Source organism: Mus musculus, chromosome X (assembly GCF_000001635.26).
Source record: "Mus musculus strain C57BL/6J chromosome X, GRCm38.p6 C57BL/6J".
Classification (NCBI taxonomy): domain Eukaryota; kingdom Metazoa; phylum Chordata; class Mammalia; order Rodentia; family Muridae; genus Mus; species Mus musculus.
This window is the reverse complement of record NC_000086.7, coordinates 60,088,632-60,109,122: the sequence shown is the minus strand read 5'-3', so window position 1 is coordinate 60,109,122 and position 20,491 is coordinate 60,088,632. Positions and strand designations below refer to the sequence as shown.

The 20,491-nt window shown below is 39.8% G+C and overlaps 1 protein-coding gene across 15 annotated transcripts in view; it reads left to right on the top strand.

Moving 5' to 3' along the window:
* Positions 1 to 20,491, top strand: part of Mcf2 (mcf.2 transforming sequence) — a 123,229-nt gene that overhangs the window by 70,062 nt on the left and 32,676 nt on the right. For all 15 annotated transcript variants that reach the window (XM_030251192.1, XM_030251191.1, XM_006527743.3 and 12 more), the window contains one exon: positions 1,575 to 1,667. In XM_030251192.1, the coding sequence (XP_030107052.1) occupies positions 1,575 to 1,667 (93 nt within the window). The remainder of the gene's footprint in view (positions 1 to 1,574; positions 1,668 to 20,491) is intronic.

Sequence of the window (20,491 nt, the reverse complement as noted above, 5' to 3'; positions counted from 1 at the left end):
AACATTGATAAAATCACTGAGCTTGGTTAAAGTTAGAATAGAAGATGCCTTTTTAAAAAACAAAACTTAAAAGACAGAGAGAGTCTCATCATGTAGTCATAGATTCTTTTTCATTATTAAATTACAACAAGTTATCTAGTTTCTCCTCCTTTTGAAAGATCAAACTTCTTCTGATGGGAAATCAGTTGAATCATCCAGAGCTTGAGGGTATAAACAGTGGCTATATAGAAGACACTCATGAAATGAAAGTTAATGTGTAAGTAGGAGATAGACCAAAAGAAGAAGATCAGGGAAAGATGATTCAAGGGAGAGCAAACTGTGTAACCACGTGCTTAGATGTGATGATGTCTCAGTGATGAACCAAGGACTACTTCTAACTTGGAAGTTAGCTGCAAGCTCTTTTATTTAGATAGCCAGCAGACTAATATCAAAAAAAATGCACATTGATAGCTATTAGATCATGATAATAACTATCTTAAAAAGATAAGGGTTTTCCAATGAATTCATGAAATTCTTAGACAAATGGATGGATCTGGAGTATACCATCCTAAGTGAGGTAACCCAATCACAAAAGAACACACATGATATGCACTCACTGATAAGTGGATATTAACCCAGAAACTCAGATACAATTTGCAAAACACATGAAACTAAAGAAGGAAGACCAAAGTGTGGATACTTTGATCCTTCTTAGAAGGGGTTACAAAATACCCATGGTAGGAGTTACAAAGACAAAGTTCAGAGCAGAGACTGAAGGAATGACCATCCAGAAAGTGCTCCACCTGGGGATTCATCCTATAAACAACCACCAAACGCAGACACTATTGTGGATGCAAACAAGAGCTTATTGACAGGAGCCTGATATAGCTGTCTCTTGAGAGGCTCTGCCAGTGCCTGGCAAATACAGAAGGATGTGTTCACAGTCATCCATTGGACTGAGCACAGGGTCTCCAATGAAGGAGCTAGAGAAAGTACTCAATGCGCTGAAGGGATTTGCAGCCCCATAGGAGGAACAACAATATGAACTAACCAGTACCCCCAGAGCTCCCGGGCACTAAATCACCAACCAAAGAGTACACATGGTGGGACTCATGGCTCCAGCTGCATATGTAGCAGAGGATGGTCTAGTCTGTCATCAATGGGAGGAGAGGCCCTAGGTCCTGTGAAGGTTCTATATCCCAGTATAGGGGAATGCCAGGGCCAGAACACGGGAGTGGGTGGGTTGGGGAGCAGGGGGAGGGGAGAGAGGACAGGGGATTTTCTTCGGAGAGGAAACTAGGAAAGGGGATAACATTTGAAATGTAAATATAGAAAATATCTAATAAAAAAGATAAGTTTTTTTTTTATTTGTTCAACTGTCAAGTTTGGTAAGCAGGGGTTCTAAAATTGCTTGTAGAATTATGTATCCTGTTGTCTGGCTCAATGGGCACGCTGTCCTTGGAACACAAAGCAGGGTTTTTTTATGTCACTTTCTCACTATCATGGTTGATCACACACTGTCTTCTTCAACCTTTTTAAAAACAAAAATTCATATTTATAAATTGGTAATATATTTGCATTTTGCTTTATTACAGAAGGATGATTTTCAGATGTATGCCAAATATTGTCAGAATAAACCCAGGTCAGAGTTAATTTGGAGGAAGTATTCTGAATGTGCCTTTTTCCAGGTATTAATTATTTAAGTATTAAACATATTCCTTTTGGAAGATATTGGAATATTTCTCATTAACAAATTCATTTTCTGTCATGAATATTTATTTATTTATTTATTTATTTATTTATTTATTTATTTATTTGTGTGTGTGAAACAGCCATTCTCAACCAAAGTAAACACATACGCACATTTCGTATAGGAATACATATTTGTTGTTCCCCAGAGGCAAACACTTTTAGCTACTTCTGGTATTTGCCTTCCTATCTCCAAATAACATGCTTGTCTTGCTCCTTCCTGCTTTAGAAAAATGAAGATTTAGGTCTCTTTCATGGTTCCCTCTCCCATGACCATAACTACATGAAATTCTTTTCTCCAAAGCTTCCAGTAAATTTTTGTTACATCAATTGGTTTTATTTAACTCAAGACTGGAATTTCTCTGGGCAAATGACACATATAGTAAAATATGGTTGCTTTCCTTTCTCTTGTGTATTTATTACAATTTTCTTTTTACTCAATTTTCTATATGCTTTGCTTTTTTCCTCCCTTAACTTCTTCTGATTTTAGGGATCATAAAAATATTGGTTTTTTCATATGTTTACATACATCGAGTGTCTTTAAATTTCATCCTAAAGAAATAATTTCTCAAGTTTCTGACCTGCTTACAGCTTTCATCTCAGTATCTAGGTACATCTCATTTGGGGACACTTCTTACAGTAGCCTGTCTTCCTATCTACATGCCAATCTTTTAAAAATATTTATTTAATTGTATGTGTATGTGTGTCTTGCCTATATGTATGTATGCACGCACAATATCTGCATACCTGGTGCTTGTGGGGTGATTGTTCTCATGGAACTGGAGATTGAATGGTTGTGTGTCACTATGGGATTCTGAGAATGGAGCCTGCGTACTTTGCAAAAGCTGTAACCAGCTGAGCAATCTTTCTAACTTCATGGCCTTCTTCTTTTACCCTTTATTGGGTAGAAGGAATTTAGAAAATACACATGTTAGGTCATATATTTGCCTATGTTTTTGAGAACTTGCATGAGTAAGAGTCTTTATTGTACCTTAATGCTTTGATTGTAAAGATGGCCAAGTATCATGCTGAGGGAGGTAACCCAATCACAAAAATAACTCACATGATATGTACTCACTGATAAGTGGATATTAGCCCAGAAACTTAGAATACCCAAGATGCAAGGTACAATTTGCAAAGCACATGAAACTCAAGAAGAATGAAGACCAAAGTGTGGACACTTTGCCCCTTCTTAGAATTGGGAACAAAACACTTCTGGAAGGAGTTACAGAGACAAAGTTTGGAGCTGAGATGAATGGATGGACCATCTAGAGGCTGCCACACCCGGGGATCCATCCCATAATCAGCCTCCAAATGCTGACACCATTGCATACACCAGCATGATTTTGCTGAAAGGACCCTGATATAGCTGACTCTTGTGAGACTAGGCCGGGGCCTGGCAAACACAGTAGTGGATGCTCACAGTCAGCTATTGGATGGATCACAGGGACCCCAATGGAGGAGCTAGAGAAAGTACCCAAGGAGCTAAAGGGGTCTGCAACCCTATAGGTGGAACAACATTATGAACTACCCCTGGAGCTCATGTCTCTAGCTGCATATGTATCAGAACATGGCCTAGTCAGCCATCACTGAAAAGAGAGTCCCCTTCGTCTTGCAAACTTTACATGCCTCAGTACAGGGGAACGCCAGGGCCAAGAAGTGGGAGTGGGTGGGTAGTGGAGTGGGGGAGGAGGGTATGGGGGACTTTTGGGATAGCACTGGAAATGTAAATGAAGAAAATACCTAATAAAAATATAAATATATAAAAAAGAAATAATTATTCTCGGAAAGTTGAAGATACCACTTTACTGTTTTCTGATTTCTAGAACAAATATGATTCCAGTTTGACTCTCTTCTTCAGAAAGACATGGGGACTAATACTTGAAGGATTTTGTTTACTAGCATTATTGTCACTCAATATCTTGGTATTTTGAGTAATACTTCTTTAGACTTTTGTGATAAAGGTAGGTGTAGAACCTAAGGGCTTTTTAACGTACTAGGCAAGTATTCTAATTCTGAGCTGTAACCTGACACTTGTTGATCATTCTGAAATTGAGACCTCCAGTCCAACTTTTTTTTCCTCCACCTTATTCTCTTCATTTTCTTCTTCTGGAATTTCTGTTGTATGGATGTTGGAACTCTGTAACTATCGTTTCTCTGGCTGCCAAGTTTTCCTTTTCTATTCTACTCTCAGCAATTATCGGCTACTCTTCCTGAGAGTTTTATTGCTGGCACCAGTTTTTTTTTTTCTAAGCATAAAATTTTATTGGAATATACTTATTATATAAGGTGATGGATTTTTTTAACAGATTTAAGCATATACGGTGTATTGAACAGTTATCTTCTTTTACCCTTTCTTATTCCAACACCGATCTCCCTAGTCCCCTTTCTCTTCTCACATAGTCACTCTTTATTTATATATAAATGATATCTCTACATATGTCACTCTATATTTCTGTATTCTTGGTTTTATATTTTTAAGTCTGACATATTTTACTTTTAATATGATGATTCTAGCAGTACTCTTTTTTCCTAAAAAATGACACAGTTTCATGCTTCTTTTCCATATTGTGCACTCATCTGTTGAAGAGAATCACATACTGTGAATGTCTGTGCTTCAGACATAGATGTGAAAGTATCTCTCTAGAATGCTGATTTGGAGTCCTAATGGTGGTATATCTGTGTCATATGGCAGTTCTATTTAATTTAAAAAACATATGTGTATGTGTTTATGTTTGTGTGTCTACAGATACATGTGTGTACATGTGTGGACATGCACGCATGAGTATAAATGCACATGTGTGGCTGGCGTGTTGAGGCCAGAAATCAACCTTTAGTGTTATTCCTTGGGTGGAATTCACCTTGGTTTTTTGAGACAGGGTCTCTCCTTAGCTTGGAACAAGATAAGTTGGGTAGGCTAACTGGCCACTAGGTATCAGAGATCTGCCCAGTGTTGGGATTATAAGTGTATAAGTGCTGTAAGCCACCATGCGTATCTTTGTTGTTTTGTTTGTTTGCTTTGGCCTTTTCAAGACAGGGTGTCTTAGTTAGGGTTTTACTGCTGTGAACAGACACCATGACCAAGGCTTCTCGTATAATGTCAACATTTCATTGAGGCTGGCTACAGGTTCAGAGGTTTAGTCCATTATCATCAAGGTAGGAGCATGGCAGTGTCGAGGCAGGCATGGCTCAGGAGGAGCTGAGAGTTACACATCTTCATCTGACTGCAGCCAGGAGAAAAATGACTCTTCTGCACTGGGCAGAGCTTCAAAGCTCACTCCCATAATGAGACACTTCCTCCAAAAGGCCAAACCTCTCAACAGTACCACTCCCTATGGGACAAACATGTTCAAACCACCACACAAGGTATCAATATGTAGTCCTGGCTGTCTGGACTCGACTTGTAGATCAAACATGCTTTGAACTAACAAGAGATCCACCTTCCTCTACCTCCAGAGTGCTGAGATTAAAGGCATGTACCACCACCACCCTATGTATCTTTGTTTTTAAATATTTTTTTGTCTTTTTAAAAAATATTTTTTATGGGCTGGAGAGATGGCTCAGCGGTTAAGAGCACTGACTGCTCTTCTGGAGGTCCTGAGTTCAAATCCCAGCAACCACATGGTGGCTCACAACCATCTGTAATGAGATCTCATGTCCTTTTCTGGTGTGTCTGAAGACAGCTACAGTGTTCTTAGATTATAATAATAAATAAATCTTTAAAAATATTTTTATAACTTTATTTATTAATTGGATATTTTATTTATTTACATTTAAAATGTTATCCCCTTTCCCAGCTTCTCTTCTGTAAACCCCCTATACCATCCCCTCTTACCCTGTTTCTGTGAGGGTGCTCCCCTATGCACCAACTTACTCCTGCCTCCCCGCCCTAGCATCCCTCTACACTGGGGCATCAAGCCTTCACAGGACCAAGCGCCTCCCTTCCCATTGATACCAGATAAGGCCCCTTCAGCTCTTTTAGTCCTTCCCCTAACTCCTCCATTGGGGTCCCTGTGCTCAGTCTGATAGTTGGCTGTGAGCATCCTCATCAGTATTGCTCAGGATCTGGCAAAGCCTCTCAGGAGAGAGCTGTATTAGGCTCTTGTCAGCATGCACTACTTGGCATCAGCAATAGTGTCTGAGTATAGTGTCTGTATGTGGGATGGATATCCAGGTGGGGCAGTCTCTGGATGCCCTTTCCTTTAGTCTCTGTTCCACTCTTTGTCCCCATATTTCCTTTAGACAGGAGCAATTCTGGGTTAAAATTTTGGAGATGGGTGGGTGGCCCTATCCCTCTACCAGGGGGCATGCCTAACCTCTGGATATGGTCTGTACAGATTCTCCCTCCCCTTTATTGGGTATTTCAGGTAATGTCATCCCTGTGGGGTCCTGGGACATTCTTGCTTTCCTGGCATCTGGGACATTATGGTTGCTATCCCCAGTTCCCTAATACCCCATTGCTACACACCTCTGTTCAAATTCTTGACCCTCTGTACATCTTGTCCATCTCTTCCTATACCTAAGTCTACTCCTCTTTTTCCCTTCCCTCTCTTCTCTTCCTTCCAAATCCCTCCCACCCTCTACTTCCCTTGATTATTTTGTTTCCCCTTCTAAGTAGGACTGAAGCATCCACTCTTTGGTCTTCCTTCCTCTTGAGCTTTATGTGCTCCATGAGTTGTATCTTGGGTATTCCATGCTCTTTGCCTAATATATACTTATCAGTGAGTATATACCATGTGCGCTCTTTTGTGACTGAGTTCCATCAGTCAGCATGATGTTTTCTAGATTCATCCATATGCCTGTGAATTTCATGAAGTCATTTTTTTTTAAAGATTTATTTATTTATTATATGTAAGTACATTGTAGCTGTCTTCAGACACACCAGAAGAGGGAGTCAGATCTCGTTACGGATGGTTGTGAGCCACCATGTGGTTGCTGGGATTTGAACTCTGGACCTTCGGAAGAGCAGTCGGGTGCTCTAACCCACTGAGCCATCTCACCAGCCCATGAAGTCATTTTTTAATAGCTGAATAGTATTCCATTTTGTAAGTGTACAACATTTTCTGTATCCATTCCTCTGTATAGCTATGTCCAATTTTCTGAGGAACTGCCAGATTGATTTGCAGAGTGGTATCATTTCAATAACTTTTGGTTTAATGTCGGTTTTATTCGATATCAGAATGGCTACTCCAGCTTGTTTCTAGGAACCATTTGCTTGGAAAATTGTTTTCCAGTCTATTATTCTGAGGGAGTGTCTGTCTTTATTACTGAGGCGTGTTTCCTGTATGCAGCAAAATGTTGAATCCTGTCTATTAGTCTACTTCTTTTTATCGGGGAATTGAGTCCATTGATATTAAAAGATATTAAGGAATAGTGATTGTTGATTCCTGTTATTTTGGTTCTTAGAGGTAGAATTATGTTTGTGTGGTTATCTTCTTTTGGGTTTGTTGAAAGAAGATTACTTGCTTGCATTTTCTAGGGTGTAAATTCCTTCCTTGTGTTGTTGTTTTCCATCTATTATCCTTTGTAGTGCTGGATTTGTGGAAAGATATTGTTTATATTTGGTTTTGTCATGGAATATCTTGGGTTTTCCATCTACGGTAATTGCGAGTTTTGCTGGATATAGTAGCCTAGGCTGGCAGTTGTGTTCTCTTAGGGTCTGTGTGACATCTGCCCAGGATCTTCTATTTTTCATACTCTCTGGTCAGAAGTCTGGTGTAATTCTGACAGGTCTGCTTTTATATGTTACTTGACCTTTTGCCTTCACTACTTTTTAAAAATTATGTTTTTAATTAGGTATTTTCTTAATTTACATTTCCAATGCTACCCCAAAAGTCCCCAAACCCCCCATTTCCCTCATCCCCCACTCCCACTTCTTGGCTCTGGTGTTCCCCTGTACTGAGGAATATAAAGTTTGCAAGACCAATGGGCCTCTCTTTCCACTGATGGCCAACTAGGTCATCTTCTGATACATATGCAGCTAGAGACACAAGCTCGGGGGGGGGGGGGTACTGGTGAGTTCATATTGTTGTTCCACCAATAGGGTTGCAGGCCCCTTTAGCTCCTTGGGTACTTTCTCTAGCTCCTCCATTGGGGGCCCTGTGATCCAACCAATAGCTTACTGTGATCACCCACTTCTGTGTTTGCAAGGCCCCGGCATAGCCTCGCAAGAGATAGCTATATCAGGGTCCTTCCATGGGTGTTTTGTTCCCAATTCTAAGAAGGGGCAAAGTGTCTAAACTTTTGTCTTCGTTCTTCTTGAGTTTCATGTGCTTTGCAAATTATACCATGGGTATTCTAAGTTTCTGGGCTAATATCCACTTATCAGTGAGTACATATCATGTGAGTTATTTTGTGATTGAGTTACATCACTCAGGATGATGCCCTCCAGGTCCATCCATTTGCCTAGGAATTTCATAAATTCATTCTTCTTAATAGCTGAGTAGTACTCCATTGTGTAAATGTACCACATTTTCTGTATCCATTTCTCTGTTGAGGGGCATCTGGGTTCATTGCAGCTTCTGGCTATTACAAATAAGGCTGCTATGAACATAGTTGAGCATGTGTCCTCCTTACCAGTTGGAACATCTTCTGGAAATATGCCCAGGAGAGATATTGCGGGATCCTCCGGTAGTACTATGTCCAAATTTCTGAGGAACTGCCAGACTGATTTCCAGAGTGGTTGTCCAAGCTTGCAATCCCACCAAGAATGGAGGAGTGTTCCTCTTTCTCCACATCTTTGCCAGCATCTGCTGTCACCTGAATTTTTTATCTTCACCATTCGGGCTGGTGTGAGGTGGAATCTCAGGGTTGTTTTGATTTGCATTTCCCTGATGATTAAGGATGCTGAATATTTTTTCAGATGCTTCTCTGCCATTCGGTATTCCCCAGGTGAGAATTCTTTGTTTAGCTCTGAGCCCCATTTTTAAATGGGGTTATTTGATTTTCTGGTGTCCACCTTCTTGAGTTCTTTATATATATTGGATATTAGTCCCCTATCTGATTTGGGATAGGTAAAGATCCTTTCCCAATCTGTTGGTGGCCTTTTTGTCTTATTGACAGTGTCTTTTGACTTGCAGAAGCTTTGCATTTTTATGAGGTTCCATTTATAGATTCTCGATCTTACAGCACAAACCATTGCTGTTCTATTCAGGAATGTTTCCCCTGTGCCCATATCTTCAAGGCTTTTCCCTACTTTCTCTTCTATAAATTTCAGTATCTCTGGTTTTAAGTGGAGTTCCTTAATCCACTTAGATTTGACCTTAGTACAAGGAAATAGGAATGGATCAATTCACATTTTTCTACATGATAACCACCAGTTGTGCCAGCACCATTTGTTGAAAATGCTGTCTTTTTTCCACTGGATGGTTTTAGCTCCCTTGTCAAAGATCAAGTGACCATAGGTGTGTGGGTTCATTTCTGGGTCTTCAATTCTATTCCATTGGTCTACTTGTCTGTCGCTATACCAGTACCATGCAGTTTTTAATCACAATTGCTCTGTAGTACAGCTTTAGATCAGGCATGGTGATTCCACCAGAGATTATTTTATCCTTGATAAGAGTTTTTGCTATCATATGTATCAAAAGATGGCCTAGTCGGCCATCACAGCAAAGAGAGGCCCATTGGACTTGCAAACTTTATATGCCCCAGTACAGGGGAACCCCCGGGCCAAAAAGGGGGAGTGGGTGGGTAGGGGATTGGGGGGTGGGTATGGGGGACTTTTGGGATAGCATTGAAAATGTAAACGAGGAAAATACCTAATAATAATAAAAAAAGAGTTTTTGCTATCCTAGGTTTTTTGTTATTCCAGATGAATTTTCAGTTTGCCCTTTCTAATTCATTGAAGAATTGAGTTGGAATGGGATTGCATTGAATCTGTAGATTGCTTTTGGCAAGATAGCCATTTTTACAATGTTGATCCTGCCAATCCATGAGCATGGGAGATCTTTCCATCTTCTGAGATCTTCTTTAATTTCTTTCTTCAGAGACTTGAAGTTTTTATCATACAGATCTTTTACTTCCTTCGTTAGAGTCACGCCGAGATATTTTATATTATTTGTGACTATTGAGAAGGGTGTTGTTTCCCTAATTTCTTTCTCAGCCTGTTTATTCTTTGTGTAGAGAAAGGCCATTGACTTGTTTGAGTTAATTTTATATCCAGCTACTTCACCAAAGCTGTTTATCAGGTTTAGGAGTTCTCTGGTGGAATTTTTAGGGTCACTTATATATACTATCATATCATCTGCAAAAAGTGATATTTTGACTTCCTCTTTTCCAATTTGTATCCCCTTGATCTCCTTTTGTTGTCGAATTGCTCTGGCTAATACTTCAAGTACTATGTTGAAAAGGTAGGGAGAAAGTGGGCAACCTTGTCTAGTCCCTGATTTTAGTGGGATTGCTTCCAGCTTCTCTCCATTTACTTTGATGTTGGCTACTGGTTTGCTGTAGATTGCTTTTATTATGTTTAGGTATGGGCCTTGAATTCCTGATCTTTCCAAAACTTTTATCATGAATGGGTGTTGGATCTTGTCAAATGCTTTTTCTGCATCTAACGAGATGATCATGTGGTTTTTGTCTTTGAGTTTGTTTATATAATGGATTACATTGATGGATTTTCGTATATTAAACCATCCCTGCATCCCTGGAATAAAACCTACTTGGTCAGGATGGATGATTTCTTTAATGTGTTCTTGGATTCGGTTAGCGAGAATTTTATTAAGGATTTTTGCATCGATATTCATAAGAGAAATTGGTCTGAAGTTCTCTATCTTTGTTGGATCTTTCTGTGGTTTAGGTATCAGAGTAATAGTGGCTTCATAAAATGAGTTGGGTAGAGTACCTTCTACTTCTATCTTGTGAAATAGTTTGTGCAGAACTGGAATTAGATCTTCTTTGAAGGTCTGATAGAACTCTGCACTAAACCCATCTGGTCCTGGGCTTTTTTTGGCTGGGAGACTATTAATAACTGCTTCTATTTCTTTAGGGGATATGGGACTGTTTAGAAGGTCAACTTGATCCTGATTCAACTTTGGTACCTGGTATCTGTCCAGAAATTTGTCCATTTCGTCCAGGTTTTCCAGTTTTGTTGAGTATAAGCTTTTGTAGAAGGATCTGATGGTGTTTTGGATTTCTTCAGGATCTGTTGTTATGTCTCCCTTTTCATTTCTGATTTTGTTGATTAGGATTTTGTCCCTTTGCCCTCTAGTGAGTCTAGCTAAGGGCTTATCTATCTTGTTGATTTTCTCAAAGAACCAACTCCTCGTTTGGTTAATTCTTTGAATAGTTCTTCTTGTTTCCACTTGGTTAATTTCACCCCTGAGTTTGATTATTTCCTGCCGTCTACTCCTTTTGGGTGAATTTGCTTCCTTTTTTTCTAGAGCTTTTAGATGTGTTGTCAAGCTGCTAGTATGTGCTCTCTCCCGTTTCTTCTTGGAGGTACTCAGAGCTATGAGTTTCCCTCTTAGAAATGCTTTCATTGTGTCCCAAAGGTTTGGGTACGTTGTGGCTTCATTTTCATTAAACTCTAAAAAGTCTTTAATTTCTTTCTTTATTCCTTCCTTGACCAAGGTATCATTGAGAAGAGTGTTGTTCGGTTTCCACGTGAATGTTGGCTTTCCATTCTTAATGTTGTTATTGAAGATCAGTCTTAGGCCATGGTGGTCTGATAGGATACATGGGACAATTTCAATATTTTTGTATCTGTTGAGGCCTATTTTGTGACCAATTATATGGTCAATTTTGGAGAAGGTCCCGTGAGGTGCTGAGAAGAAGGTATATCCTTTTGTTTTAGGATTAAATATTCTGTAGATATCTGTCAGGTCCATTTGTTTCATAACTTCTGTTAGTTTCACTGTGTCCCTGTTTAGTTTCTGTTTCCACGATCTGTCCATTGATGAAAGTGGTGTGTTGAGGTCTCCCACTATTATTGTGTGAGGTGCAATGTGTGCTTTGAGCTTTACTAAAGTGTCTTTAATGAATGTGGCTGCCCTTGCATTTGGAGCGTAGATATTCAGAATTGAGAGTTCCTCTTGGAGGATTTTACCTTTGATGAGTATGAAGTGTCCCTCCTTGTCTTTTTTGATAACTTTGGGTTGGAAGTCGATTTTATCCGATATTAGAATGGCTACTCCAGCCTGTTTCTTCAGACCATTTGCTTGGAAAATTGTTTTCCAGCCTTTCACTCTGAGGTAGTGTCTGTCTTTTTCCCTGAGATGGGTTTCCTGTAAGCAGCAGAATGTTGGGTCCTGTTTGTGTAGCCAGTCTGTTAGTCTATGTCTTTTTATTGGGGAATTGAGTCCATTGATATTAAGAGATATTAAGGAAAGGTAATTGTTGCTTCCTGTTATTTTTGTTGTTAAAGTTGGCATTCTGTTCTTGTGGCTGTCTTCTTTTAGGTTTGTTGAGGGATTATCTTCTTGTTTTTTCTAGGGCGTGGTTCCCGTCCTTGTATTGGTTTTTTTCTGTTATTATCCTTTGAAGGGCTGGATTCGTGGAGAGATAATGGGTGAATTTAGTTTTGTCGTGGAATACTTTGGTTTCTCCATCTATGGTAATTGAGAGTTTGGCTGGGTATAGTAGCCTGGGCTGGCATTTGTGTTCTCTTAGTGTCTGTATAACATCTGTCCAGGCTCTTCTGGCTTTCATAGTCTCTGGTGAAAAATCTGGTGTAATTCTGATAGGCTTGCCTTTATATGTTACTTGACCTTTTTCCCTTACTGCTTTTAGTATTCTATCTTTATTTAGTGCATTTGGTGTTCTGATTATTATGTGTCGGGAGGAATTTCTTTTCTGGTCCAGTCTATTTGGAGTTCTGTAGGCTTCTTGTATGTTCATGGGCATGTCATTCTTTAGATTTGGGAAGTTTTCTTCAATAATTTTGTTGAAGATGTTTGCTGGTCCTTTGAGTTGAAAATCTTCATTCTCATCCACTCCTATTATGCGTAGGTTTGGTCTTCTCATTGTGTCCTGGATTTCCTGGATGTTTTGAGTTAGGATCTTTTTGCATTTTCCATTTTCTTTGATTGTTGTGCCGATGTTCTCTATGGAGTCTTCTGCACCTGAGATTCTCTCTTCCATCTCTTGTATTCTGTTGCTGATGCTGGCATCTATGGTTCCAGATTTCTTTCCTAGGGTTTCTATCTCCAGCGTCGCCTCACTTTGGGTTTTCTTTATTGTGTCTACTTCCCTTTTTAGGTCTAGTATGGTTTTGTTCATTTCCATCACCTGTTTGGATGTGTTTTCCTGTTTTTCTATAAGGACTTCTACCTGTTTGGTTGTGTTTTCCTGTTTTTCTTTAAGGACTTGTAACTTTAGCAGTGTTTTCCTGTTTTTCTTTAAGGACTTGTAACTCTTTAGCAGTGTTCTCCTGTATTTCTTTAAGTGAGTTATTGAATTCCTTCTTTATGTCCTCTACCATCATCATGAGATATGCTTTTAAATCCAGGTCTACCTTTTCAGGTGTGTTAGGGTGTCCTGGATTGGGCGAAGTGGGCGTTCTGGGTTCTGATGATGGTGAGTGGTCCTGGCTTCTGTTAGTAGGATTCTTACGTTTACCTTTCGCCATCTGGCAATCTCTGGAGTTAGTTGTTATAGTTGTCTTTGTTAAGAGATTGTTCCTCTGTTGATTTTGTTACCCTCTATCAGCAGGCGTGGGAGACAAGCTCTCTTCTCTGAGTTTCAGTGGTCAGAGCAGTCTCTGTAGGCAAGCTCTCCTCTTTCAGGGAAGGTGTACAGTTATCTGGTGTTTGGACCTCCTCCTGGCTGAAGGTGAAGGCCCAAAACAGGATCTTTCCCAGAAGCTGTGTTGCTTTGGCCAGGAAGGTGGCCAGTTGTCTGGAGTCGAAGATGTCGCCGCCTGAGAAGCTCTGTGGCTCTTGTCCGGAAGGAGGCCGGCCGTCTGGAGCTGAGGATGGCGCCGCCCAGAAGCTCTGAGACTCTCGCCCGTCCCAGAAACGGCTGGCACTCTGTATTCCACACGGTCACCCGTGCAGCCTGCCCTCCGCGGAGTCCCGGAGCCAAGAAGGCTCCCACCGGCGCCTGTGCCACAAACCTCTCAGGCCTGGCAGACCCCCGTGCTCTCACCAGCCTTTCCTATTATTTTTGTTGTTAGAGTTGGCTTTCTGTTCTCGTGGCTGTCTTCTTTTTGGTTTGTTGAAGGTTTACTCTCTTGCTTTTTCTAGGATGTGGTTTCTGTCCTTCTACTGGTTTTTTTCTGTAATTATCCTTTGAAGGGCTGGATTTGTGGAAAGATAATGTGTGAATTTGGTTTTGTTGTGGAAAACTTTGGTTTCTGCATCTATGGCAATTGAAAGTTTGGCTGGGTATAGTAGCCTGGGCTGGCATTTGTGTTCTCTTAGTGTCTGTATAACATCTGTCCAGGATCTGCTGGCTTTCATGGTCTCTGGAGAAAAGTCTGGTGTAATTCTAATAGGCCTGCCTTTATATGTTAATTGACCTTTTCCCCTTACTGCTTTTTTATATTCTACCTTTATTTAGTGCATTTGTTGTTCTGAATATTATGTGCCAGGAGGAATTTGTTTTCTGGTCCAGTCTGTTTGGAGTTCTGTAGGCTTCTTGTATGTTCATGGGCATCTCTTTGTAGGTTTGGGAAGTTTTCTTCTATTATTTTGTTGAAGATATTTGCTGGCCCTTTAAGTTGAAAATCTTCATCCTCATCTACTCTTATTATCCTTAAGTTTGGTCTTCTCATTGTGTCCTGTATTTCCTGGATATTTTGAGTTTGGATCTTCTTGCATTTCGAATTTTCTTTGATTGTTGTACCCATGTTCTCAATGGAATCTTTTGCACCTGAGATTCTCTCTTCCATCTCTTGTATTCTGTTGTTGATGCTCGCATCTGTTGTTCCAGATTTCTTTCCTAGGGTTTCTATCTCAAGCATTGCCTCACTTTGGGTTTTCTTTATTGTGTCTACTTCCCTTTTTAGGTCTAGTTTGGTTTTGTTCATTTCCATCACCTGTTTGGATAGTTTTCCTGTTTTTCTTTAAGGACTTCCACCTCTTTGGTTGTGTTTTCCTGTTTTTCTTTAAGGACTTGTAACTCTTTAGCAGTGTTCTACTGTGTTTCTTTAAGTGAGTTATTAAAGTCCTTCTTGATGTCCTCTACCATCATCCTGAGATATGCTTTTAAATCCGGGTCTAGGTTTTTGGGTGTGTTGGGGTACCTAGGTCTGGCTGAGGTGGGAGTGCTGGGTTCTGATGATGGTTAGTGGTCTTGGTTTCTGTTAGTAAGATTCTTACGTTTGCCTTTCGCCATCTGGTAATCTCTGGAGTTACTTGTTATAGTTGTCTCTGGTTAGAGCTTGTTCCTCTCGTGATTCTGTTATCCTCTATCAGCAAACCTGGAAGACTAGATATCTCCTGAGTTTCAGTGCTTAGAACACTCTCTGTAGGTAAGCTCTCCTCTTGCAGGGAAGGTGGACAGATATCTGGCATTTGGACCTGCTTCCTGGCCGAAGATGAAGGCCTGAAACAGTTTTGTCTCAGAAACTGTGTAGCTTCTGTAGTCCACACTCTTACCTGCACAGAGTAGTCTTGGCGGGATCCACAAACCAAGATGTCTCCCCCAGATGCTGTGGCAAAGCCCTCTGGGGCTGGGCGGACACCTCTCCTCGTGCAGGGAAGGTGCCCGGGTGTCTGGAGCCTGAAACATGGTCTGCCCCAGAAGGTCTGTGGCTTCTGCCTGTCCTAGAACCTTTTAGCCTCTGTAGTCCACACTCTCACCTGCGCAGACCAGTTTTGGTGGAATCCGGGAACCCAAGATGGCTCCTCCAGATGCTGTGGTAAAGCCCTCTTGGGCGGGGCAGACACCTCTCCTCTGGCAGGGAAGGTGCCCGGATGTCTGGAGCCTGAAAAGTGGTCTGCCCCAGAATGTCTGTGGCTTCTGCCTGACCCAGAAGCTGTTAGCTTCTGCAGTCCACACTTTCCCCTGTGCAGACTAGTCTAGGTGGAATCCTGGAACCCCCTTACTGCTTTTAATAGTCTTTGTTTGTTTTGTGCATTTGGTGTTTTGACTATTATGTGATGGAAGGAATTTCCTTTCTGGCCCAGTCCATTTGGATTTCTGTAGGCTTCCTGTATTCTTATGGGTATCTTTTCCTTTAGGTTAGGGAAGTTTTCTTCTTCTTCTTCTTCTTCTTCTTCTTCTTCTTCTTCTTCTTCTTCTTCTTCTTCTTCTTCCTCTTCCTCTTCCTCTTCCTCTTCCTCTTCCTCTTCCTCTTCCTCTTCCTCTTCCTCTTCCTCTTCCTCTTCCTCTTCCTCTTCCTCTTCCTCTTCCTCTTCCTCTTCCTCTTCTTCTTCTTCTTCTTCTTCTTCTTCTTCTTCTTCTTCTTCTTCTTCTTCTTCTTCTTCTTCTTCTTCTCCTCCTCCTCCTCCTCCTCCTCCTCCTCCTCCTCCTCCTCCTCCTCCTTCTTCCTTTTTGAAATCCTAAATATTTATTTTATTTTTTTATTTAAACAATTTTTTATTAGATATTTTCTTCATTTACAATTCAAATACTATCCCAAAGTCCCTTCTATCCTCCCCCGCTCTGCTTCCCAACCCACCCACTCCTGCTTCTTGGCCCTGGCATTCCCCTGTATTGGGGCATATAATCTTTGCAAAACCAAGGAATTCTTCTGTCATTAACTGCCGATTAGGTCATCTTCTGCTATGTTGAAGATATTTACTGGCCCTTTAAGTTAGGAATCTTCACTCTCTTCTATACCTATTGTCCTTAGGTTTTGTCTTCTCATTGTGTCCTGGATTTCCTGGATGTTTTAGGTTAGGAGCTTTTTGCATTTTGCATTTTCCTTTTCTTTTCTTTTTTTTTTCCTTTTTCTTTTCTTTTTTCTTTTTCTTCTCTTTTCTTTTCTTTTTCTTTCTTTTTTTTTTTTTTGCATTTTCTTTGACCATTGTGTCGATGTTTTCTGTGGTACCTTCTGCACGTGAGATTCTCTTTTTAATCTCTTGTATTCTGTTGGTGATGCTTGCATCTATGACTCCTGATTTACTTCCCAGGCTTTCTAACTTCAGGGTTGTCCCTCTTTGTGATTCTTTATTGTGTCTTTCCATCCTAGATCCTGGATGGTTTTGTTCAATTCCTTCACCTGTTTGGTTGTGTTTTCCTGTAATTCTTTAAGGGACTTTTGTTGTTGTTGTTTCTCCTTTAAGGGCTTATACCTATTAACTTTTGTTCTCCTGTATTTCTTTAAGGAATTTATTTATATCATTCTTAAAGTCCTCTATCATCATCATGAGATGTGATTTTAAATCAGAGTCTTGTTTTTCTGGTGTGTTGGGGTATCCAGGGCTTGCTGAGGTGGGAGAACTGTTTTCTGATAATGCCAAGTAGCCTTGGTTTCCATTGCTTATGTTCTTCACTTTACTCTCACCATCTGGTTATCTGTGGTGTTAGCTGGTCTTGCTGTCTCTGATTGTGGCTTGTCCCTCCTGTAAGCCTGTGTGTCATCACTCCTGGAAGACAAACTCTCTCCTGGTAGAATTTGGTTATGGAGAGCTTTGGCACAGGTTCAGCTCTGGGTGCAGATAGACACTGGAAGGATCCTGTTCCTGTTTTTAAAATTTGGAAATGCAGGTTCCGGGGTATCTAACTCACATCTTCATGCTTGCAATTATGTTACCAACTGAGATGTCATCCTAGCCCTAGTTGTGGTTATCTGAGGACTTTCTGTCCTGAAGTGGCTGTGCCAGTTAATATTCTGGACACTGAATTACTTTTAATGGAATCCTGACTCTTTGTTTTAGATGCTTTTTTCATTTATTATTATGAAGATAATCACATATTTTCATTTTAAAGTTGTTTTCTTCTCTGCATAGTGCCAACTGCATTCAGACTGCTTTTATTTTTTTCTTCACTGTCCCTCATCTTAGACACTGTTCTGAAATGCCTATTATTTGTCTGTTTGGTTGTATTAAGGACAGGCATATGAAATCTGATTGAAAGTCTTGTGAATTTCCATGTTTATTTAGTACAGGTCTCAGTCTTGGATTGTTTGTCTCAGATTGTTTCCTTTGGTGTGCTAATGAGAGATTGGGGGTGGGGCGTGACTTTGTTACCACATTCTCTTCAGTTGCTTAGATCTTTCAGACTGCTGTTCAATACAGATATAATTGGCTGCTATTGTGTTTAAGGAAATGGGATAAATTTCTCAGAGTTGTTAGATGTACACATATTCAGCTCTTCTCCTTGCTTTCAGTATGCTGATCTGATCTCAGTTAAACCTTAGTCCCTTAGTCCCTTAGTCCCTTAGTCCAAAGGCCCTCTGGCTTACTTTTATCACATCTTCTTTTGATCAGGCTCATGTGACTTGGTTGTGCTTACTGGAGTTTTTACATTGTTTATTTTAGATTTTAATGTCCATTTAGTTTTGGTTTTGGTAATAGATTTATTAAGATGCAAATAAAATACTACAAAATTCATCCCTTTAAAAGCAGTGGTTCTCAGTCTTCCTAATACTATGACCCTTTAATAGAGTTCCTCATATTGTGGTAATCTCAGCCATGAAATTATTTTATTGCTATTTCATAACAGTAATTTTTTCAACTATTATAAATTACATTGTAAATATATGTGTTTTCCAATGGTCTTAGGCAACTCGTGTAATAGTGTCATTTGGCCCCAAAGTGGTCATGACCCACGGGTTAAAAACTACTACTTTAAAGTATACAATTCAGTAGTTTAACTATATTCATCAGGTTGTATGGTTATCAACACAATTTAAGATCACTTTTACCATTAAAAATTCCCATCTTGAGGTCAGTCATGATGGCACACACTTGTCATTGTAGCACTGACAGGCCTGAGGAAGACGGGTCTTGAGTTTGAGTCATGCCTGGGCTACAGAGTGACATCCTGCCTTTGAAAACAAATACAGAAAAGCAAGCAACTAATGGAACAAGCCAAAAATAAAAAATAAAAAATAAAAAAGAGAGATTTACAGGACCTTGTACCTTTTAATAGTCACCTCTTATGCTGATTTCCCCAATACATTCAATTAACGTTTAGCCAGTACTCTGATTTCTGTGTTTGTAGCTTTGCCTATTCTGAGTATTTCATAAAACAAAAACTTAAACTATATGATATTTTTATGTGGCTTCTTTTAGTTAATACAGTGGTTCTCTGTTGTGGTAAATCTCCAACTCATATAAGCCCGGGCAATGAAAACACGACTCAATTAATATGATTATATGCTGTGTGCCTAGATTGGGCAGATCTACCGCTACACTACCATCTTCCCCATATAAGAGACCCCTTAGAACTGTGGTCTTTTCAGGCCATGTGCTTCTGTTCCACTTTCCTTCTTCCTCCTCCTCCATAGTCCTCTCTCCCTCTCTCTTTCTCTCCCCAAACCTTCAGCTCCACCTTCCCCTCATTCCCCACCCAATCACCGGCTCTAGCCTTTATTTATAAATTAAAGTGGGAAGCAGGTTTACAGTAAATCACCTGAGTGCTGATTCATTCCTTGGTGTCAGCCCCTCACAGCAGAACAGAATTAACATCAAATATATTAACCCCAGGGCTATCTGCATCAGTTCTCACTCTTCTGAATGCTGAGACCCTTTAATACAGGTCTTCATGTTGTGGTGATCCCCAGCCATACAAATATTTTATTGATACTTTATAACTGTCATTTTGCTATTGTTATAAATTGTAATGTGTATATATGATATGCAGGATATCTGATACTCCGACCCCAATAGCGTCATGATCCATAGGTTGAGAACTGCTTATTTAACAATATTTTTGAGCCTCATGCCATTTTATGTAACAATACTTTCTTTTTCCTGTTTGAATATTTTTCTGAGTTGATAGATCATATTTGATGAATATGGTCATTAGTTGATAGGCATTTGGCTTGTTTCTATCTTTTGTTTACCATAGCTATAACAACTCTTTTAGAAATGTTATTTATTATTTTATAGTGTATGTGTTTTTTTCCTGCATTCATGTTCATGTACCATGTGGATGTAGTATCCTCAAAGGCCAGAGGATGGTTTTGTATTTGTTAAAACTGGAATTACAAATGGTTGTGAACCATCATGTGGGATCTGGGAATCTAACCATGATCCTCTAAGAGAGCAGTTAATGCTTTTAACCACTGAGCCATCTCTAACCCTGTTATAAAAAAAATAGGCAATTTTTTTTTTTTTTGCTATATACCTAGGAGTAACTATATGGTAACTAGTTACCTATGGTAACTGTTTAATATTTAACAGGATCTCACCATGTAGTCCTGGCTAGCCTGGAATGCAATATATAGCCTTGAATTCACAGAGACACATCTGTTCCTTATTCCTGAGTATTGGGATGAAATGTGTGAGCCACCATGCTCAGTTAAGTTAAATGGCTAGCCGTTGGACTGTTTTCCATAGTGACCTCAGTTTTCTATCACTACCAATAGTGTATGAGATCTGATTGCTCCACATGCTCACCAACACTTGTTCATATCTATTTCATAAACACTTTGAATTTTTCTCTTTTAGAAGTATGGGGTATCTCTTTGAGAAGGGGAAGGGGGCATCCTCTAACATAAAAAACTGATCTGTTTTGTCTTTTTCCTCTCTCAACTTACAATTAGATGTCATGTGTGAATTTGACTTTCAGTTTTTGCATTTTGAAAATATTTCCTCCCTTCTCAATTTTTTGTCTTGAGATAAATATATTTCATCATTCTAGTTGGGTTTTCATGATGGAGATTGAATGCATGTATCGGTCTGTCATCTTTAAGTGTTGATTATTTACTCTT